This window comes from Podarcis tiliguerta, assembly GCF_965153285.1.
Source record: "Podarcis tiliguerta genome assembly, chromosome: 13".
NCBI lineage: Eukaryota > Metazoa > Chordata > Lepidosauria > Squamata > Lacertidae > Podarcis > Podarcis tiliguerta.
In genome coordinates this window covers 38,420,173-38,443,492 of record NC_139546.1, presented here as the reverse complement: position 1 = coordinate 38,443,492, position 23,320 = coordinate 38,420,173, and the positions used below count along the sequence as shown (strand labels likewise).

Here is a 23,320-nt window from a genome sequence, read left to right as displayed (position 1 = left end):
ATGAAATGTCTCAACAACAGTTGTTTAAAATTACCGTATTTTTCGCTCCATAAGACATAAGTGCATCTTATGGTCAGGTGTGTCTTATGGAGCAAAAATACGGTACTTTTTTGGGGGGGGGGTTACTCCAAGTGTTCAGAAAAATCTGTCAAAATCTTTCTACAATTCCTACTTTTAGTTAAGTATTTTTATTCATTTACTTGACTGGGGGGAGGCAGCTGGCCCCTCCCCTGATCTGGGCCCATGTGTTCAGCCACTTACCTCACACGGACACAGATGACACACAACACTTTCCCCACAAACTGCTGGGTTCTCCACCTTGCTGCTTCTTCCTTCCTCCGCAAACAGGGGGGATTCTGACTTCAGCCCTGAGGGGCCTGTCGCCTGGAACAATTCTTTACCCAAGCCTGTAAAAGATAATTCTTTACCTGACATGACTGTGGCAAGGAGGAGGAATGTAGTTGAACTGTCCTTGAAGTTTAGAAGGTACTCTAAGTCAAACTCACCATGGACTGCAACTAGGAGAATCTGAATAGAGCCTGGATGTTTCCTTTCTACTTGTTCCAGGAACCAGCAACAAGTTGCCTCCCCCCTTTCCTGGATCATATTCAGCAATTTTTCACTTTCCTCCTTGGATTTTTCCTCTGCTACCAGCAAGCGACGGTATTCTTTCCATGTGATAATAAAGTGATTGTGTGATAACCATACAAAGAATTCTAGGTCCTTTTCAATAATTTCAAGTAATTCTTTTCTTCCCTTGCAGACCATCTCATCCCCAGTGACAGCGACTCCTTCCACTGACCTGTGGCAAAAACATTTCTTTTATGTTAGGCATTTGTGGCTGGGAGGGTGGGGTGGAGAGGGAGGGATAGCATTAGAGCCTAATGCAAGCTGGGCCTGAAGTTATCCACCCCTGTTCCACTTTCTCCCTGATCCTTGCAGACCATTTGATCAGCAGTGACAGCGACTCCTTTCATTGACCTGTGGCAAAAACATTGATTTTATTTTAGGCATTGTTGTGGGGAGAGAATTAGAACCTGATTAGGATACAAGCTGGGGCTTAAGTTTTCCACCACTGGTATACTGCCTTCACTGATCCTCTGAGCATGCTGAGATCTGCTTTTCTATGCAACCTGGAAAACATGCTGATTTATTCCACGCTGGAAAAAAAGCATGATGTAATTTGCCATCCTTTTTAATGGCCAAGGATATACTCAAACCAGTCAGCTGCCTCTTTTGTCCATACTTTTCCATCTTCCTTGAGAAAGGAAGATGCAGCAGCTGTGCCTTCCCCTCTCCCCCCTGGACTATGATATTATATTATTATTATTATTGTTGTTGTTGTTATTATTATTATTATTATTATTATTATGCTGATTGGTCTTGGCTGTCAGGTCCAGCTCTGCCTCCTCTTTCAGGTCAGGCAGTCTCCTTTCCACCAGCAGAAGGCAACAGCCACTTCATCTCAGGTTGCCTCCTCCATCCCAGCCTGGCTCAGCCCCCCTGGTCCCAGCAGGGCAAGGGGTTTCCCTGCCATTGATGCTCTCCTGCCACTGCTCATTGCTGGTGGAGCTGCTGAGAAGGAATAAAGGCAGGAGGGAAAGAAAAAAAGGAGAGAAGTGACTTTCCCCTGTGTTTTCACACACACACACCCTTAGCAAACTACAATATCTGGGGAAACACCCATGTGATTTGCTTCAGTCACTAAAATGTCTGGGGCCAGCCCTGCATACAAAGCATTCTCTATGATAATACGAAGAAGCTTGAAGTCAGAGAATTATGGTTTGCCTGTGATGTCATGTGGTGAGAGGAGGCCTGATGGGGTCTGTCACAACAGCAGGGAGGGCCTGAAGGGGTCCACCACAGCAGCCCATCGGGGCCAGTCAAAGCCTTGAGTCTGGCCAGGATTTATTGTAGGGGGCAGGCTTTATGTTGGGGGGGACAGAACTGAGCTCTCTTGGACACAACTGATCAATTAGTTAGGTTTTTTTTTATTTACTTGATTGGGGGGGGGCAGCTGGCCCTCTGCCTACTCCCATGGTCAAGGGGAAAAAATATTGAGGGGACTTGTGTGTTGGACTTACCACACTTTTCTCTTTCTTTCATCACTCTGCATATAATAACCTGTAGGCAGGTAAGGGAGAGGTCAAAATTGGCTGCTTTATTCCCCCTCCCCCTGCCCCAAAAACCTGTCTTTTTCTATATTTAATTGGTGCCAGTGCATTTCTTGCTGGGTAAGCACTTATTGCCTTAACCAATGACTAGGGGTGTCACATTAGTTGTTTGGGGGGTATAGAATATTCTCCACAAACTGTAAATTCTAATGTAAGAACTAGTTTTACAACCCACATTTTAAAAATCTAATAAAAATTAAGTCAAGCTGTGCTATTGCCAGTGTAAGTAATGAATAATGAATTTTTTGATCCAACTACATTACTGGGCAATGTGTCACTCACCACTGGCACTTCTGAAATGTGAGCTACAGAAATCATTTTATTTTTTTTTAGTTTTAAAAATGCTATTCGTTTAAATTTGATGAACATTTGAATTTGTATGTCTTTCAACTATATGGAATAGCCTTTTTTTTAAAAAAAACCTTTTATTTTGGTGTGACCTTATTGTTAGCGATTGTATACCCTTGGCCATACAGTGTGATTTTTTTTTTATTTACAGAAAGTAGCTTTAATGCTTTATACACTTAAAGTACCTACGCCTATACAATTATGTGTAACAGCACGTGAGGTGGACTTATTTATTTAGCAAAAAGGAATAGGCAGAGACAGAGCAGAAAAGCTTGCATATGTAGCTCATAACTTAAAGCTCCTAGAAGAGAAGAAAACACAGCTTCTAACAAGCTCATTGAATTTTACACAACCATCAACTTCCTTCTATGATCTTGCAGATGATCAGTGTGGAACTGAAAGCTCTGCTACCAGTGGAGACAAAGGTCCCAGGTTCAATCCCTGGTGTCTCCAGGTAGGGCTGCGAAAGACTCCTGCCTGAAACCCTGGAGAGTCGCTGTCAGGCAATATTGGCAATCCTGAGCTAGATGCACCACGAGACCCATTTGGTACCTTCCTCTTTTGCAGAGATGTCACTTACAGGCCTGATTAAAACTTTTTGCAGCGCTCAAGCATGAAAGAAAAAAGACTTTCCCTTTTACCCTGTGCAGGGTAGGCAAGCTCTACCCTGAGTCCAAAAAACGGCCTACCCTTGTACTTATTAAGGCTGATTCTTTGTTGTTCTGTTTGTCCTAAGGGCGCTGGAGGTATTTGTGATTTTTAAAGCCATCAGATTGCTGAAACATCAAATTATTCCATATGCGCTAAATGCCTGGCGCTAAAGTAAAGGTACTTCCAAACATTCCAAGCAGATGGTTGTTTTTCCTTCCCTCCTTCACGGCTGCAGCTCAGCGCTGGGCTGGCGCAACCAGGGATGGAAGGATCTGCTGTCAGACTGAACGGCTGCGAAGGTCAGGATCCAGCAAAGACTTACGTTCCCCGACGGAGAGAAGGAGCATGTCCGCCTCGTACTCGCAGTCAATGGCCCTCAGCGCGTCAGCCGCAACCTCGACTGCGTATATTCCGCCGTAGTAGCTGAGCAGCAGGTAGCGGAGGCGAGAGGTGCTTGCTTTGTACAGAACCTCCTCGGGGATGCGGACGAAGCCCTCCTCGAGCGGGATCTCGCGCAGTTTGCCCCGGAACCTCCACCGCTCGTCCCGACTCAAACGCCCCAGGGAGAATTGCAAGGCGCGAGCGATAAAGAGACTCTCCCGATAGTAACTCGCCTGCTCAAAGCCAAAGCGCAGGGGGAACGGGTCCTGCCGCCGCCCCGGGGGGAGGTCCCAGGGGGTAAAGTCGTCGTCGTCGTCGTCGCTGCTGCTACTCTGGCGCCCACCACCATAGAGCCATCGGGACCCCTGCTGTCCCTGGAACTCGAGGAGGGGATCCACCTCCCTCTCCCCCTTCTTCTCGGTGGACTTGCCGGCCTCCTCCGTCTTCAGCTTCTCGCCTCCTTCCTCCAGGGGCTTCTTCGCCGAAGGGTCTTCGGAGTACTTGCCTGTGCGGTTCCTCCGCCGCTGCTTCCTCCCCCCCTTCTCCTCGGGGGTCGCCATGGCGCCCCTGCCCAGAGGAAAGTCTCGCCCCGCGACAGAGCCGTAGTGGCGGCAGTCCGAAAGGAGGAAGAAGGAAGCGGGCGACGCCCTCGGGGAAGCGGCTCCTCCGCAGCGCTTGGCAGGGGCGGTCGCTCCAAAGCAGTGTTGTGGTGCAGAGACAGAAAAACAAGTCTTTGGGAGCAACTAGATTCTTATGTGTCAAACAAAAGCACCATGCATTGCCCTAAAAGTCCAGGGAACACGAGGTGCTTCTAAACGTCCTTTTCATTGGACATGCATCAATTTCATTTGCACCTGCCAAAGTTTTGGGGCTGTCCTACATACTTCCTTTCCCACCGGTCCTAGAACTTCCCGATGAAATCCTATAGCTGTTCATGCCACAAATGTCCTAGGGGAGAGTGGGGGGGGGGGGGGTCCCGTCTTTTGCTGTGCCACTCCAGAAATTGACAATATGGTAGCCACAGGGAACAACTAATAAAGGGCAGAATTAAATCCACCACCGATGCGCTATTATTCTGTCTAGGAACGGAACACCATTGCGGAAGGGCCCATTAACTATGTCCCCAGAAGGGCGGCTCATGAGACAAGCACACCCCAGGGACCAGGAACTTGAGCATCCAGCCATCTTTAATAATAATAAAAAAAACACGTTTAAATAATTAACAACAGAGAGGCTTGTTTCATGTACTACCGATTGCAAAAAAAGGTGGGAGGGGAGAGATAACACACACACACACACACACACACACACACACCAACCACACCTCGCAATGTGGCACCATCTGATATTTGAGGATTATTTCCACCAGCCCAGACTTGCTCTTCCGAAAGGGGGGGGGGGGTATCAATGCCAACTCCTTAAAGGAGCAGATATTTTCCAAGCTCTAAGCGGAGATGGGAAAGCTGAAAGCAGGCAACAGGCAGCCCTGCCAGGCACCCACCGCTTAAATGCACTATGCAAGGGGGGTAGGGAAGAGAGCCCCAGGAAAATTCAAAGCCTGGCGGCAGAGGAAGAAAGCCTCTTAAAGAGGCAGGCAGCTCATTAGAACGCTGAGGAAAATACGCAGTGCCCAGAAAACACACCCCTCTCCCATCAGCCGCGACTGGGAGGCAAGTGGCAAAGTACACACACTCCAACAACGTGAAACAGGGACTGGGAGGCCGGCAGCAAAGCAGGAAACACACACAACTCAAACCAGCAACGCAGGGGGAAACTCACCACACACACACACACACACAATTTCAGGAGGGGAAGTGCACACGCACTAAACAAAATAAAGGGGAGATCTCAAGTAAGTTTGGTCTTGCCCGCCAGAGCCGCTGCAGCCGGGCAGCGAGGGCTGGCAAAAGGGCGCCAAGGATGGAGACACGACGTTTTGCAAGAGCAGCGATTCCCTCGCAGAACTGGCAGGGCGAAGTTGATCCCGCAGCAAAATAAGCAGGAGCTGGAGCAAACGCCAGATCGCCGCCGCTGCCAGATCCCCAGCCAGAGCTTCTTCTATATACTGAAGAGAGCCGAGCAGAGCCCAGCCCGCCAGCACAGCCGCCCGCGGGGGGGGGGGGCGAATGTCGCCCCCTTCAGAGTGACACCCAGGGCGGCCCGCCCCACCTTCCTACACCACTGAGCACATTGCAAGCAACGGGGTTCTGTCCTTTATGGAGTTCAGTAAACTCTTCTCTCTCTGGTCCCAGAGAGAGATCCAAAGCTTGTTCATCACTGCAGAGTTTCTCTACTGCTATTAGCCATCTCTGATTTCTCAAGTTTCCTTTCCAGCTGTGAAAACTGCAGTGTGGGATTCCAGCAATGAGGCAGCTTAACTCACTGAAATGGAGAACCACTCTTCTTCTTTCACCTAGAGTAGAAGAAATGGCTTAAGGTAAACATCTCCTTACAGCATTGCAAATACAATGCATTCAAACACAGGATTTTGTCTATATAACTTTCTCTTGTGCAGGTGGCAAAATTCAGCTCCTTGCATGGATGGTGCCTGCCTTACAAGCCTGGAGACGCCTCACGGGAGGTGGGAAAGAGGAGAATGCCCAGGTGTTATTAGTGGATCGATGAATTCTTCTTGTGGGGAACCTTTGGCCCCCCAGATGTGGCTGAATTACAACTCCTATAATCCCTGCCCCTCCCTCAGCCCCTTTTGAGTTTTATTGTTTTCTTTTGTTTTATTGGCCATATTTCCCATGTTTATCCAAAGAGTTGGGAATCCCTGAAGGTGCTCCTCCTCTCACACATTTGATTTTACAGACATTCTTTGAAGCAGATGTAGACTTAAGACAGAGACTGGCCCAAGGAAACCCAGGGAACTTCTCTCATTCCAGACCATTTCTCCAATTTCTTTCAAATGGGCAAATTCCCGTAACTGTCTCAAAAATTCCCATAACAGTCTCAAAAATTGTGCAAGGCTTCTTGTACCAGTTTCCTTTCAATGAAAGAATACTGGAAGCTTTTGCAGGCCTAATGAAAAGGACATAATATTATTGGTAAAATATCTTTATTACAAAGTACTTTTATTTACAATGTACAAACTGGAAAGGAGAAATGTTAAGAAGCCCTAAGGCAAAACAACTTGAAGTCTCCACCACCCAGGAAGTTCAGAGGAGGACAGCCTGTCTCTCTCTGGATTCATCTCCTGGGATTGAAACCTGCTCCTCCTCCCAAGATGTACATCTCCCAGCAGGAGAAAAAGTCCTGTCAGGAAAGGAACATGCACTGAACTGCAGCCTCAGGAGGGACTTTGCTCTCCAAGCGCACTGTGCTTAGTGAATGAGACAGCTCTGCTTTGTGTGGCTCACTGGTATTTTCCTGGAGGTCTGTGAAATTGAAGTTGTGTTGGAAAAAGCTAGGGATTTTGTGGGAGAATTCTTAACAGTTCACTGGACTACAATTCACCGGATTCTCTGAAAGATGTCAGGGCATTATAAAACTGGCAAATATTTGTAGCTGTGGCCTGAGTGAAGTGCTGCAGAGGATGCTGGGAGAGCTGAGACAAAACATCCAGATCTTTTTGGAGACTGAAGGATCAGAGACAGTGGGAAGGGGCTCCCCATTGTTTCCCAAGGAGGAGGATGAAAGGGGGCAGCACAACCCTTGGGGTCACAGCGGGTCGCATGATGAAGAGGTGGATCTAGTGTGCGGCAGCTGTGAAAAAGTCCAATTCCATGCTAGGGATCATTAGGAAAGAACTTAAAACTCTGAATATCATAATAAAGGTAAAGGTAAAGGGACCCCTGACCATTAGGTCCAGTCGTGACTAAGTCTGGGGTTGTGGCGCTCATCTCGCTTTACTGGCCGAGGGAGCCGGCATACAGCTTCCAGGTCATGTGGCCAGCATGACTAAGCCGCTTCTGGTGAACCAGAAAAGTGCATGGAAACACCGTTTACCTTCCCGCCAGAGTGGTACCTATTTATCTATTTTCACTTTGACGTGCTTTCGAACTGCTAGGTTGGCAGGAGCACGGACCGAGCAACGGGAGCTCACCCCGTTGCGGGGATTCGAACCGTCAACCTTCTGATCAGGAAGTCCTAGGCTCTGTGGTTTAAACCACAGCAATAATACCGTTATGCAAATCCATGGCGCAACCGCATTTGGAATACTGTGTACATTTCTGGTTCCACACCTCAGAAAGGACATCGTAGAGTTGGAAAATGTTCAGAAAAGGGCAAGCAAAATGATTGAGGGGATGCAGCAACTCCCATATGAGAGAGGCTGCAGACTGTTTAGAGAAAAGGTCAGAGAGGACATGATAGAAGTTTATAACATGCTTCAGGGTGTGAGCAAAGTGGACAGAGAAATGTTTTTATCCCTTTCTTGGAACGCTAGAACCAGTGAGCATCCAATGAGGCTGGATGTTGGAAGACGCAGACAGATAGAAGTCCTTCACACAGCGCAGAGTTAGACCATGGAACTCGCTTCCACAGGAGACAGTGCTTTTCACCAACTTGGGTGGTTTCAAAAAAGTTACTGGACAACATCATGGAAGACACGGCTCCTTGCCATGATGGCTGCACTCTCCCTCCTCAGTCAGAGGCAGAAATGCTTCTGAATACCAGTTGCTGGAAGCCAGAGAAAGGGAGAGTGTTCTTCCACTTGCAGGTTTCCCACAGCCATCTGGCTGGCAGAGGTGAGAACAGGATGCTGGCCTGATCCAGCAGGCTCTTGTTAAGTTCTAAGGCACAGGTTTCGGCATGAACTACATCCTGGAGGAAGGAAAAAAGGGATCATTGAGTACATGTGTGAAGCTATTATATACTGTCAGGAAATGAAGGGAAAAGTAGCCCTCCAATTTCTAAAGTGTGGGAAATCTTTGGCCCTCCAAATGTTGCTGAACTACAACTCCCACCATCCTGGGCTCCATTGGCCAAGCTGGCTGGGTGTGGCTGGGAGTTGGTTCAACAACTTCTGGAGCTTCAACGGTTACCTGCTCCTGCTCTAGAGAATGATCTTCAACTTTGGGCCCTCGATGTTGTTGGTCTACAAGTTCCATCACCCCCAGCCGGCTTAACCTGACCTCAAAGAGGGTGGGAGTTGAAGTTCAGCAACATCAGGGGACCCAAAGTTGAAAAACAGCTCTAGAATGTTCCAAGTGGTGGCCTATGCAGGTAATCCTAAAGTATTACGGTGGGTGCAGGCAAGGGGTTCAGGAAGTTAGAAAGGGCAAGTTTTACCTAAAGTGAGAAACACATCCCTAAATTTGCGAGAAGTTTCACTGATGTACCTGTTCCCAGGCAGAGCAAGCTGTCCCCCAGTCATGTTGTAGCAAAACTCCCCAAACTGGGGAACATGAGACCATGTGAATCAGGGGTAGTCAATATGGTGCCCTCCAGAAGATGCTGGACTACAACTCCCATCTTGCGTGACCATGGGAAGTGCTCTTCCGTAAGCCTCAAATCTGAGGGACACAAGACGAAGGGCTGATTGGCACCATTAAATGCATGAATTCCTCCAAAGAATCCTGGGAACAGTATTTTATTTAGAGCATGGTGTATTTCAGCCCTGTGAAGGGCTAAACTACAGTTCCCAGGATGCTTTGGGGGAAGCCACATGCTCTAAACGTGCATTAAAAATGTGGTGTGGATGCACAACTAGATCCATGTCTTCCTATCTCCAACAACATTGCCCCAGAGCAAACAGCTTTTGTATGTACAGCAGCGGTAGCCAACACAGCGCCCTAAATAAACTGCAAGACTACAACTCCCATCATGCCTGATCTTTAGCAGTGCTGGCTGGGACTGATGGGAGCAGCAGTCCAACACCTCTAGGGAATCCTTATTCTAGTAAGGCAGCACCTACAGTCTGGAACTGCTTGCCCATTGACAGCTATCTTCTTTGTACGATGCTCAGTGCCTGCTAAAAAAAAATATTTGTTTAGGCAAGCCTACCCAGATACGTAACGCTGCCACGTATTTTAATAGGTGATTTTATTTTTAAAAATATATTTTAGCTGCTGATATTATTACCATTTTGAATTTTTTAAACCTCAACTAATTTTAAACTTCTGACTTTTATTTAAAAATAATATTTTTTGTTTTATACAAATAGCTTAGAGATTTTTTTCTTATAAGTGAGCAATACACACATTCTGTTAAATAAAAAAGATAAGCCAACTACTCAAGGGCACCAGGTTGGTTATCCCTGACGTAAGGTTTTTATCCTCTCATCCCCACTGCCCCCATGAAGAGATGATCAATCCACCACTCTGCATTGGGGGGGGAAGGGGGGGCTGGCAGGTGGCACTCCATTTGCCTTCCTTCCTAGCAAGTTCTGTGAGCTGGAATTCCTTCTTTCTTACTCAGTCTCAGAGAGGGAGATGAGCCTCTCTGCCTCGGGCCTGCAGTTGATGGTTCTGAGCACATCAGCCGCCACCTGCACAGCATCTTCCATGTAGTAACCAAGCAGCAGCAAGCTCAGGTCCATGACATCCGCCTTCATTAGCCTCCCTCGAGGGATGTTGTCATAGCCACCCCTGATGGGGGAATCACTGAGATTGAGCTTGAACCTCTTGAGTTCATCCTCATCCAGATTCTCCAGGACGGACACCAGACCTTCTCTGATGGTCCTCACCTTCGCTCTGCACTGGCGCCTCCAACAGCAGGGAAAAGCAGACACAAAACAAGAGAAGCTCAGCAAAGGAATATGGGAAGGAACTACATCATCAGGAGGTGCTGTCCCCTTCCATGACTGTGACTGGCACTGAGGGAGGGGAAAGAGGGGTGGCCTGAAGTTGCTTTGAAGTTTAGAGAGCCATCTTTGATCAGCGATCGGAGGTCGAGCAACACAATGCTGGGATTGGAGCTAAACCTCCTCCTGGTCTGAGGGGAGCCTTGCATGCAACTGATATGTAGAGAGATACCCAATTTAGCTTCTGTTGACTTTACACATTTGCATGTTCCTGCTCCTCCAGCAACAGCAGTGCAGCCAATGCCTAAACAGCACCCCCACCAAACATCTGCTGTCTGCCTGTGGCAGCTGCTGTATTGTCCCTAATAGCAGGACTGGCTTTGTGTGAGGAAAGGGAATGTCAAGCCCTACCTGCTTTCCACCCCATGTCCTGGGTCAGTGCTGCTGGAAGCAGCATGGGTCAGAGTGCAGCAACAAGCACCTGGAAAAGACAGAGAGAAAGTTCATGGATAGGTAGGAAACAAGGAGGGATCACGGGGAAATGATAATCATGGAACATGAACCAGTAGAGGACCTTCGGGTCTCAAATTACAGCAGCGTTGTGTGACACCAAAATTTTGCACACTCACAAGCTTCTCACCTTCCATTCTACATCATAGTTGTAGCAGGGGTATAGCGTGGGGGGCCCAGGGGGCCATCGCCCCAGGTGAACAATTTTTTGGGGGTGCAAACCAGGACTGCCGGCAGGGGTCTGCTGCGATACTGTAGGGAGAGAGAGGCCATTCTGCCAGCATTTAAATCCATGAAAACTACCCACAAGGCCCCTGTCCTTGCAAGAATACCACCTTTTTGGACTCTGTGTCACATATGTTACTTGTTAAAGTCTTACACTTGCACTACTCCTTCATAACACAATTTGCAAAGTTGGCTCACAAGGAAAAACAGAGCAACAAACACACACATTAACATGCAATTAGAAAAATAGTTTAACAACTGACACTCAGTTGAAAACTGAGAAGCCCAGGCTGTAAAACTTACAGGGAGAAATTAAATGTCACCAACAGTGACCTTTCCTGCTTGCCAGACAGAGCTATCCCTTCCCAACAGCCAAGTACACACATCACACCCTTTCTGGCTGTTCTGAGGGTTCTCCTTGACCCTCCAAAGTGCATTTGAGGGAAGTGGCGGGTGAAGGGAGGAAAGCCCAATTGAAGTATCGTGAGCATTTGCACTGGATTCCGTTAGCACACTGGGTATGCTGAATCCAAGCCAAAGCTGTTTCTACAAAATTTAGCTGCGTTGAAAGAACTTCATCTGCCACCAAAGGAGATTATAAAGCAATGGGCAACCCGCACCGGAAAGCGATTCCCTAACATTACAAAAGTGACTTTTCTATGGTACTGTATCACCAGCCACTCTGTGCTGCCATTGGGAGAAAGGTGGGATTTAACTACGAGGAAATAAGTAATTAAAACCTGCGGACCTTGCTCTGAGTTTGAAGGAGAAGACGTCATCTCAGGAGACTTTAACTCTTCTGAAAGAGAATAGGAAAGAGGCAGTCAAAGAAGGAATGTGACTGCGATGTCCTTTATCATCCTGCCTCCCAAATTATGGTCAAACCTTCCGATCTTCCTCCAATCCAACTCACTTTGTGTCACATGGGCCTCCCAGATGAGTTCATTTGTGCGCTTGTCCATCACACTGAAGTTGAACATGTCTTGCATTTGCTCAGCAGACAGTTCCACGTACTGCTGCATCTTGTCAGCATCCAAATATTGAAACTCCACTTCCTGTGGGAAGCATAAAAGCTCCTTATGTGCAAACAAGGCTTAGCCCAGTCGACCAGTCCAAGGGAGTCAAATTAAAGCATGATGAGGAATCCTGGTGGAGTCCCTCCCGTTCTCATACTTCACAGCCTTGGCTCTGCCCTAGCAAAGCCTTTCATCATCTTTGCATCTCACCTTGGGACAGACTCTGACATCATTTGTCTCCACAAAGAAGCGAGAGCCAATTGTCAGAGGCCTCAGGGTCCAGGGGGGTTTGTCTATTCTCTGTGAAGGGCACTGTACTTCATGCTCATGAACCGCCTGGGAAAGGCAAAGAAGGGCACTTCTGAGTTATGCAAGAAAGGAATCAATTTCTGGAAGACTGGATCCCTACCCCTTTCTTGGCTTTGTTGGAGCATTTAAGGCAGGGATGGGGAACCTGCAACCTGCCAGATGTCGTGGGTCAGGAATGATGGGTTTTGTAGTCCCAAAACATTTGAAGGGACACAGGATCTCCATCAGTGATATAAAAAAACTAAACCACTTCGGTAGCAGAGACCAAAATATGGATAGGTAATATGATGTTGGCTAGCAGTCTGGTAAAATAGTTCAAGCCCAACAAAAGGAGATACAGTTCATAAACCATGACACACTCTGATGCATAATTTTGTATAGCTACTCTGTCAGGCTTCCTATGGTCAAGCAAAAGTGATCCAGGACGTCTGGAATACCAATCAGAGTTGCAGAATCCTGGTTACCTTTGTTATGGAATGGTCATTGGGAAGAAGGTACAGGTGGAATGTTGGTGGCTGGAATTGAACCATTTGATAGAGCAGTGCCACAGTGTGGACCTTTATCTTTCGCTTAAACCATGACCATGATGTTTTCAAAATGGCTCCACGTGGAGAGAAGTTTGGGTTTTCCGACACAACATGATACGGCCCCACTCTGTCTGGCTTCTCTAGACTCATCCCCTCTTCCACAAAATGTGCAATGTGGACTTGGGAACCATCTTTACCTGGAAAGGAGCAAAGGAAAAAACAAACAGACATGTTACAAGTGGCAAACTGGAGCCGTCCACCAGGAACTAGAGTCAAGAGCAGGTCAGCAATGAAACACCCAGTGTCAGCGAAGTCAACCCTTTATTCAAAGAAAGAAGGCTAGCCTGGGAAGCCAAGCCTACTGAGCGCTGCAACTCATTCCGATACATCTAGCCCCTATGAGGCTGTTCCCTAAGGCTCTTCCTCCCCCAGGCCCTTCACAAAGCGATCTGAGATTCCAACACCATGTCTGTATTTGCTCTACCTTCTTCATACCACTTCTGATTCTGGGAGACGAATGGAGAAAGGAGCAGGCTGCAAAAGGAGGGGGAGGCTGCCCTGACTTCTTTAGCAGCCTGCCTCACATCTGTCTCCTAGTCCCCCTCCTCTCCAACCTCCACTTCTGCCTCCAATTTTGCACTGCTCTTGGTCACAGCCTCTTCCTGCTCACTAAACCCTGTTCCCTCTCCAACCTCCACCACCACCTCCTCCCAGGCTGCTCCCTCTGATCCCTCGTCATTCTCCCACCAGCACTCTCCTGGCTCTGAGCCTTCTTCCCCTGGGGGTTCCCTTGTGGGTTCCCCAACTGGTTCCTCCCACCACTCCTCTGCAGCCAGCCTGTGCATGACCTCCCTTGAGTTTGGATGACAAAGCTCATCACTGCACCCTTCCTGTTACATGCAATATTTATTTTGTTACAAACTTTTTCGCCTGCCATACCTGCAAGACACAAGAAGTGAGGGAAGTGAACAGCTGCCACAGCCTCTGCTGGATCTGCTTCAATGTTGATCAAAGGCCCAGCGACAACCCAATTCTCTGTGTTCTGTTCGGCCAGGTGCTTAGACCATGAATCCAAGTGGTAGGTGATGGTCACAGGTCCTCTCACCTCAAATATGACATCCGTATAAAAGCAAAGGAAGGATCCAGCCTCCGTGAAGCACAGTCTGAATGGCACAAAAGGAAAGAAAAGTGGATTAAACATCAGCGGGACACCCTCTGCATCTTCCTGATGGGAAGCACTCCCCACCCCAATAATATTTGACCATAAAATCTCAAAGAAACAGTACAACAGGTTAGAGCATGGTTCTGATCAGTGCTATTCTTCTAGAAAAAAGAGGTGCCGGAACTCACCATGAACACTTCCCTTCTTCTCTTATAATGGCCATGGCGCCCACCTGAGAGGTGCTGGAACTCAGTTCTGGTGAGGTCCAGATGGAAAAAGCCCTGGAGCTGATAATGCCAAGGTTTCAAGTTTGATCCCTGCATGGGGCAGCTGCATATTCTGGCATTGCAGAGGGTTGTACTATATGACCCTCAGGATACCTTCCAACAATCCTATGATTCTATGAAGATTAGGAAGAGACCTACGCACACTTAAACCCCTATGGAAAGCAGGGTGTAAAAGAGTGAAATGGAGATGTGGAATATTAACCCCAAGATCACAACTGAAAAGTGGAAAACCACGAGCTCTTTGTGTGAGACATTTAAAATGCAGTCGAACCAACAATTTGTGTTTTGCTAGATAGGCGCATGAAAGGGTTTTCCCGTAAACTTGCTAGCAAGAGCTCTGTGAGAACATCCCCTTGTGCCCAGGCAGGAAGTGGGCAAAACTGTATCTCCTCCTCTCTGCCTGGGCACACCTTCTTTCTGCTCTTCTCCATGTGCCTGCAATGTTGCAAGATCTGGTAAGTCTGAGCTCCAGTCTCAGGCTCCATTTCCAAGCTAGACCTAAGCATGTCTTTGTAACCGGATTACCATTTTAATCCTGAATAATGCTGCTTACTGGTTACTCTTCAAGAAGCATTCTGAATGAGTAAGCATTATTTTTACCTTTGACAAGACTATTTTGTGTATGATAGTTATTTTAAGGGGGAGAAAAGGGTAATATCAGCCTGCCTTAAAGCATCCTGGGTTACTTACACTAAAAGGCTAAAACTAGCCTATGTAAGGCTTCTCTTTTAAGCTGCAAATAGATGGCACTGCTGAACTCACAAATGTAAGGAAGGAAGGATAATATCTAACAAATATATCCTCTCCTAACAACTAATCACATCCCAACACTTTGAGGACGGGGGATATAAACAATTGGATATAAGCAACACCAAAGTTGAATCATAATATTTTCCCAGCTCTGTTCCTGGGAACCCAAGAATGCAATGTGCAAGTGACAGATGGTCAGGATGCTGTCAGCAACACCCAGCTGTTGCCCAGAAAATTATCATAACAAGGGAATATTTCTTACCATCCTTTTTTATTCAGTATTTACAGAGAGAGGCTATACAACCCAGTCTCTTCAATAATGGAGTTGTCCTGAGTGAATCTCCACACATCCCGTCTCTCCCTCTTCCTCATTCGTCACTTCTATTGGTGCTGTCTTTGACCTCTTGGCTCTCCTGCTTTAAAGGCTCGCTGGGTTCTGGAAGATGGAGTGTCTGGAATGCTTTCTAACGTCAGCATGTTAGCTGTGTGTTGCTCTTGCTCTCCCATGATTTCCCAACTTTCCCTCTCATCCGCCTCTGACCTCCCTCAAACCCCTGTTGTAAATCTATACTGTCTTCCTCTTCTTCCTCCGTGGAAGGTTCGGGGGGGGGGGCGTCTCCACCACTCCTCCTCTGCCCAGTCCCTGACACAGATGTAGTTTGGGAACGTTTTAGAGAGCACCACCACATGTGATGATTGAGAGACCTTCATATACCAAATGTGCTCTGCTGAACACTTCTCTGAAACCCCAAAAGATATTCAATGTAGATAACTTTCCCTTAAAGGAGAAAGCTTTGAAAATCTGAGAGAGACATTGCTCACCTGTATCTTTCACGACTCATTTCTGAGTCCAAAAACACCTCTGGTCTGATTGTTTCTGGAAGATCCTGTTACAAAATAATTTATCATTAATATGACCGCCATACCCCTTTGCCACCTGAAAGCAGGACATTCCTGTCTGTTTCTAACACCCATATGACCACACCAAGGAGCACTGCTTGAGGTCAGACCCACAAATACAGACCACTAATGGCTCTTTTAGAGCTACTTTCTTCTACATTCATTTTGGCCATAGTAGTTCTCACTCAGGTCTGACAGTTTCTTACGAAAGGATTTTTCTTTCACCTCAGTGGCATTCTCTCTGTTCCTTACAGAGAGCCCCTGCACAGGTTTCTCCCTATTAACGTTTAGGGATCTTCCTCTTTCTGTTTCACTTTAGACAGATCACACTAACACACACGGCCCAAATGAGTATCCTGAAAACTCTCTCTTGGCAGCCATTCTCCCTCCTCACACGCAGAGAGAAGCAGAAAGACAGTTGAAAATGATAGTTACTGGAATAACAGTTGGAACAGAATGGAATGCCTCTCTCATGTGACCCACAGTCAACCAATCACATGAAAGATACAGGGAAAGGAAAAACCCATGTTAACATAAGAAAACATTCCCATTCCAGGAAAGGGGAATGCACTGCCACAGAATGGGTCTTCAAAGAGGCTCTAATCTATGTTCAGTCAGACTCATTCTGCCAACTTCCTTGTCGTCACCCTCTCACACGCTTATTCATTACCAGCTTCATAGAGAACCAGGTGGCTGGTCTGGTTCCAGTTCCTGAGCAGGGACACTCAGGAGTAATCTGTCTGGCTGTGTCTTGCAGATTTGGAATGAAATGTCTCAACAACAGTTGTTTAAAATTACCGTATTTTTCGCTCCATAAGACACACTTTTTTCCTCCTAAAAAGTAAGGGGAAACATGCGTGGTCCCTGGAGCCGAATTGCCCAGGGGCAAAAAGCAATCTGTGTTTGTTTGTTTTTTGAAAGAGGGAAGGGGGTGTTGAAACAAAGCCGCTGAGCAGCTGATCAGCAAGTGATCAGGAGAGGAGATAAGGGACTCTAGTTATAAAGGAGGCTGTCTGGGAGGGGGGGAGGTAAAAGCACATGGATCCTCATGATTTTTGCATTGGGTCACCCCAAATTCTCCATCAGATCACATAGCATGTCCATGGCTACAGCCTGCACCAGAAAAGCACACATCCACTGTTTCGTGGGGCCGCAAAGGCACAAAAACGTGGTTACAAAGCACGGATCCACATGGATCCTCAGGATCCATCAAATCATATATCATGTCTGTGGCCACAGCATGAACCACAAAAATCATACATCCACTGTTCAGAATATTTTTTTTCTTGTTTTCCTCCTCTAAAAACTAGGTGCATCTTATGGTCAGGTGTGTCTTATGGAGCAAAAAATACGCTACTTTTTTTTTGGGGGGGGTTACTCCAAGTGCTCAGAAAAATCTGTCAAAATCTTCCTACAATTCCTACTTTTAGTTAAGTATTTTTATTCATTTACTTGACTGGGGGGAGGCAGCTGCCCTTGGGCCCATTTGTTCAGCCACTTACCTCACAGGGACACAGATGACACACAACACTTTCCCCACAAACTGCTGGTTTTTCCACCTTGCTGCGTCTTCCTTCCTCCGCAAACAAGGGGGATTCTGACTTCAGCCCTGAGGGGCCTGTTGCCTGGACCAATTCTTTACCCGAGCCTGTAAAAGACAATTCTTTACCTGACATGACTGTGGCAAGGAGGAGGAAGGTAGTTGAACTGTCCTTGAAGTTTAGAAGGTACTCTTAAGTCAAACTCACCATGGACTGCAACTAGGAGAATCTGAATGGAGCCTGGATGTTTCCTTTCTACTTGTTCCAGGAACCAGCAACAATTTGCCTCCCCCCTTTCCTGTATCATATTCAGCAATTTTTGACTTTCCTCCTTGGATTTTTCCTCTGCTACCAGCAAGCGACGGTATTCTTTCCATGTGATAATAAAGTGATTGTGTGATAACCATACAAAGAATTCTAGGTCCTTTTCAATAATTTCAAGTAATTCTTTTCTTCCCTTGCAGACCATCTCATCCCCAGTGACAGCGACGCCTTCCAGTGACCTGTGGCAAAAACATTTCTTTTATGTTGGCATATTTGGCTGGGAGGGGGGGTGGAGAGGGAGGGATAGCATTAGAGCCTAATTAGGATACAAGCTGGGCCTGAAGTGCTCCACCCCTGCTCTACTGCCCCCACTGATCCTTGCAAACCATTTGATCAGCAGGGACAGCGACTCCTTTCATTGACCTGTGGCAAAAACATTGATTTTATTTTAGGCATTGTTGTGGGGAGAGAATTAGAACCTGATTAGGATACAAGCTGGGGCTTACGTTTTCCACCCCTGGTATACTGCCTTCACTGATCCTCTGAGCATGCTGAGATCTGCTTTTCTATGCAACCTGGAAAACATGCTGATTTATTCCACGCTGGAAAAAAAGCATGATGTAATTTGCCATCCTTTTTAATGGCCAAGGATATACTCAAACCAGTCAGCTGCCTCTTTTGTCCATACTTTTCCATCTTCCTTGAGAAAGGAAGATGCAGCAGCTGTGCCTTCCCCTCTCCCCCCTGGACTATGATATTATATTATTAATTATTATTATTATTATTATTAAGCTGATTGGTCTTGGCTGTCAAGTCCAGCTCCGCCTCCTCTTTGAGGCAAGGGAGTCTCCTTTCCACCAGCAGAAGGCAACAGCCACTTCATCTCAGGTTGCCTCCTCCATCCCAGCCTGGCTCAACCCCCTGGTCCCAGCATCACCCCCACCCACAGCTGGGCGAGGGGTTTCCCTGCCATTGATGCTCTCCTGCCACTGCTCATTGCTGGTGGGGCTGCTGAGAAGGAATAAAGGCAGGAGGGAAAGAAAAAAAGGAGAGAGGTGACTTTCCCCTGTGTTTTCACACACACACCCTTAGCAAACTACAATATCTGGGGAAACACCCATGTGATTTGCTTCAGTCACTAAAATGTCTGGGGCCAGCCCTGCATACAAAGCATGCTCTATGATAATACGTCAGAGAATTATGGTCTGCATGTGATGTCATGTGGTGAGAGGAGGCCTGATGGGGTCTGTCACAACAGCAGGGAGGGCCTGAAGGGGTCCACCACAGCAGCCCATCGGGGCCAGTCAAAGCCTTGAGTGTGGCCAGGATTTATTGTAGGGGGCAGGCTTTATGTTGGGGGGACAGAACTGAGTTCTCTTTGACACAACTGATCAATTAGTTAAGGTTTTTTTTATTTACTTGATTGGGGGGGGGGCAGCTGGCCCTCTGCCTACTCCCATGGTCATGGGGAAAAAATATTGAGGGGACGTGTGTTGGACTTACCACACTTTTCTCTTTCTTTCATCACTCTGCATATAATAACCTGTAGGCAGGTAAGGGAGAGGTCAAAATTGGCTGCTTTATTCCCCCTCCCCCTCCCCAAAAACTGTCTTTTTCTATATTTAATTGGCGCCAGTGCATTTATTGCTGGGTAAGCACTTCTTTCCTTAACCAATGACTAGGGGTTTCACACTAGTTGTTTGGGGTAATATTCTCCACAAACTGTAAATTCTAATGTAAGAACTAGTTTTACAACCCACATTTTAAAAATCAAATAAAAATTAAGTCAAGCTGTGCTATTGCCAGTGTAAGTAATGAATAATGAATTTTTTGATCCAACTACATTACTGGGCAATGTGTCAATCACCACTGGCACTTCTGAAATGTGAGCTACAGAAATCATTTTTTTTTGTTTGTTTGTTTTAAAAATGCTATTCGTTTAAATTTGATGAACATTTTAATTTGTATGTCTTTCAACTATGTGGAATAGCCTTTTTTAAAAAAACCCTTTTATTTTGGTGTGACCTTATTCTTAGCGATTGTATACCCTTGGCCATACAGTGTGATTTTTTTATTTATTTACAGAAAGTAGCTTTAATGCTTTATACACTTAAAGTACCTAAGCCTATACAATTATGTGTAACAGCACGTGAGGTGGACTTATTTATTTAGCAAAAAGGAATAGGCAGAGACAGAGCAGAAAAGCTTGCATATGTAGCTCATAACTTAAAGCTCCTAGAAGAGAAGAAAACACAGCTTCTAACAAGCTCATTGAATTTTACACAACCATCAACTTCCTTCTATGATCTTGCAGATGATCATTGTGGAACTGAAAGCTCTGCTACCAGTGGAGACAAAGGTCCCAGGTTCAATCCCTGGTGTCTCCAGGTAGGGCTGCAAAAGACTCCTGCCTGGAACCCTGGAGAGCCGCAGTCAGGCAAGATTAGCAATCCTGAGCTAGATGGACCACGAGGCCCATTTGGGACCTTCCTCTGTTCCAGAGATGTCAGGAAGGCCCGCAAACCTTCTGAATTTACAGGCCAGATTAAAACTTTTTGCAGCGCTCAAGCATGAAAGAAAAAACACTTTCCCTTTTACCCTGTGCAGGGTAGACAAGCTCTACCCTGAGTCCAAAAAACGGCCTGCCCTTGTACTTATTAAGGCTGATTCTTTGTTGTTCTGTTTGTCCTAAGGGCGCTGGAGGTATTTGTGATTTTTAAAGCCATCAGATTGCTGAAACATATCAAATTATTCCATATGCGCTAAATGCCTGGCGGTAAAGTAAAGGTACTTCCAAACATTCCACGCCGATGGTTGTTTTTCCTTCCCTCCTTCGCGGCTGCAGCTCAGCGCTGGGCTGGCGCCACCAGGGATGGAAGGATCTGCTGTCAGACTGAACGGCTGCGAAGGTCAGGATCCACCAAAGACTTACGTTCCCCGACGGAGAGAAGGAGAATGTCCGCCTCGTACTCGCAGTCAATGGACCTCAGCGCGTCGGCCGCCACCTCGACTGCGTATATTCCGCCGTAGTAGCTGAGCAGCAGGTAGCGGAGCCGAGAGGTGCTTGCTTTGTGCAGACCCTCCTCGGGGATGCGGACGAAGCCCTCCTCGAGCGGGATCTCGCGCAGTTTGCCCCGGAACCTCCGCCGCTCGTCCCGACTCAAACGCCCCAGGGAGAATTGCAAGGCGCGAGCGATAAAGAGACTCTCCCGATAGTAACTCGCCTGCTCAAAGCCAAAGCGCAGGGGGAACGGGTCCTGCCGCCGCCCCGGGGGGAGGTCCCAGGGGGAAAAGTTGTTGTCGTCGTCGCTGCTGCTGCTGCTACTCTGATGGTAGAGCCATCGGGACCCCTGCTGTCCCTGGAACTCGAGGAGGGGATCCTCCTCCCACTCCCCTTCCACCCTCCTCCCCTTCTTCTCGGTGGACCTGCCGGCCTCCTCCGTCTTCAGCTTCTCGACTCCTTCCTCCAGGGGCTCCTTCGCCCAGGGGTCTTCGGGGGTCGCCATGGCGCCCCTGCCCAGAGGAAAGTCTCGCCCCGCGACAGAGCCGGAGTGGCGGCAGTCCGAAAGGAGGAAGAAGGAAGCGGGCGACGCCCTCGGGGAAGCGGCTCCTCCGCGGCGCTTGGCAGGGGCGGTCGCTCCAAAGCAGTATTGTGGTGCAGAGACAGAAAAACAAGTCTTTGGGAGCAACTAGATTCTTATGTGTCAAACAAAAGCACCATGCATTGCCCTAAACGTCCAGGGAACACGAGGTGCTTCTAAACGTCCTTTTCATTGGACATGCATCAATTTCATTTGCACCTGCCAAAGTTTTGGGGCTGTCCTACATACTTCCTTTCCCACCGGTCCTAGAACTTCCCGATGAAATCGTACAGCTGTTCATGCCACAAATGTCCTAGGGGAGAGTGGGGGGTGGTCCCCTCTTTTGCTGTGCCACTCCAGAAATTGACAATATGGTAGCCACAGGGAACAACTAATAAAGGGCAGAATTAAATCCACCACCGATGCGCTATTATTCTGTCTAGGAACGGAACACCATTGCGGAAGGGCCCATTAACTATGTCCCCAGAAGGGCGGCTACTCCCATAGCTCATGAGACAAGCACACCCCAGGGACCAGGAACTTGAGCATCCAGCCATCTTTAATAATAATAAATAATAATAATAATAATAATAATAATAATAATAATAATAATAATAATAATAATAATAATAATAAATGTTTAAATAATTAACAACAGAGAGGCTTGTTTCATGAACTACCGATTGCAATAAAAAAGGTGGGAGGGGAGAGATAATACACACACACACACACACACACACACACACACACAAATAAACCACACCTCGCAAAGTGGCACCATCTGATATTTGTAGGATTATTTCCACCAGCCCAGACTTGCTCTTGCTCTTATCAATGCCAACTCCTTAAAGGAGCAGATATTTTCCAAGCTCTAAACAGAGATGGGAAAGCTGAAAGCAGGCAACAGGCAGCCCTGCCAGGCACCCGCCGCTTAAATGCACTATGCAAGGGGGGTAGGGAAGAGAGCCCCAGGAAAACCCAAAGCCTGGCGGCAGAGGAAGAAAGCCTCTTAAAGAGGCAGGCAGCTCATTAGAACGCTGAGGAAAATGTGGGAATGTTCTGGGGTGCAGGAGAGGATATATTGACTAATTATATCCTTATCCAACTTGTGCTAACAAGCTCCCAAAATATCAGCAGAGTTTATAGACATTCCCCTTTAATTTCACAACGGTAACGTCTGCACAGGTTCGCTAGAACCTCTATAATAATTACTCTGGTAATTTCCCCTTTTGTTCCCTCTTAAAATACAAGACACGACACAGTCTTTATAAAAGTATAAAAGAGTTTACTCACGTTCTGTTCACAATATGATCCCAGAAGGCAGACAGCTTAAAAAAAGGTTACATACATTTAGAATCTATCTTGTAGCAAGATAGTCCTTATCTCCTCTCTTGGCTGGGAGCCAAGAGAGCATCCTTAGATGTTTCCTCATCGAAGGAAGATGGCAGAGAGAGAGATAAATGGCTGCCTGCCCTGTGCTTTTATCATTTACCTGCACAGGTGAGGCCACACCCACCTCTGGTCACATGCGGAGGAAGTCCGTCCCCAGGAAGTTTACCTGCTTGCTGGACTGACATCCCTCCCCATGTTCTAACATGTACACTCTAGGAATGTTGTCATTGACTGCTCCTGCGTTTTACATCCCACAGAAAATACGCCGTGCCCAGAAAACACACACCTATCCCATCAGCCATGACTGGGAGGCAAGTGGCAAAGCAACGCAAACAACGCAAAACAGGGACTGGGAGGCCGGCAGCAAAGCAGGAAACACACAGAACTCAAAGCAGTAACGCAGGGGGAAACTCACCACACACACACACACACACACAATTTCAGGAGGGGAAGCGCACACACACTAAACAAAATAAAGGGGAGATCTCAAGTAAGTTTGGTCTTGCCCGCCAGAGCCACTGCAGCTGGGCAGCGAGGGCTGGCAAAAGGGCGCCAAGGATGGAGACACGATGGTTTGCAAGAGCAGCGGTTACCTCGCGGAACTGGCAGGGCGA

The 23,320-nt window shown here is 47.2% G+C and overlaps 1 protein-coding gene across 4 annotated transcripts in view; it reads right to left on the bottom strand.

Moving 5' to 3' along the window:
• The window catches only part of LOC310662767 (uncharacterized protein), a gene marked incomplete at its 3' end in the record, with an annotated part of 114,484 nt that overhangs the window by 66,399 nt on the left and 24,765 nt on the right, over window positions 1-23,320 (bottom strand). For 2 of the 4 annotated variants that reach the window (XM_083409857.1, XM_083409859.1), the window contains exons 2-3: window positions 3,496-3,967; window positions 2,085-2,124 (exon numbers count right to left, since the gene is read on the bottom strand). In XM_083409857.1, coding sequence (XP_083265983.1) covers window positions 2,085-2,124; window positions 3,496-3,967 — 512 coding nt within the window. Of the gene's footprint in view, window positions 1-261; window positions 408-506; window positions 803-2,084; window positions 2,125-3,495; window positions 3,968-9,913; window positions 10,205-10,653; window positions 10,724-11,725; window positions 11,777-23,320 lie in introns of all 4 variants that reach the window. The other 2 variants (XM_083409858.1, XM_083409860.1) reach the window with 2 other exon arrangements.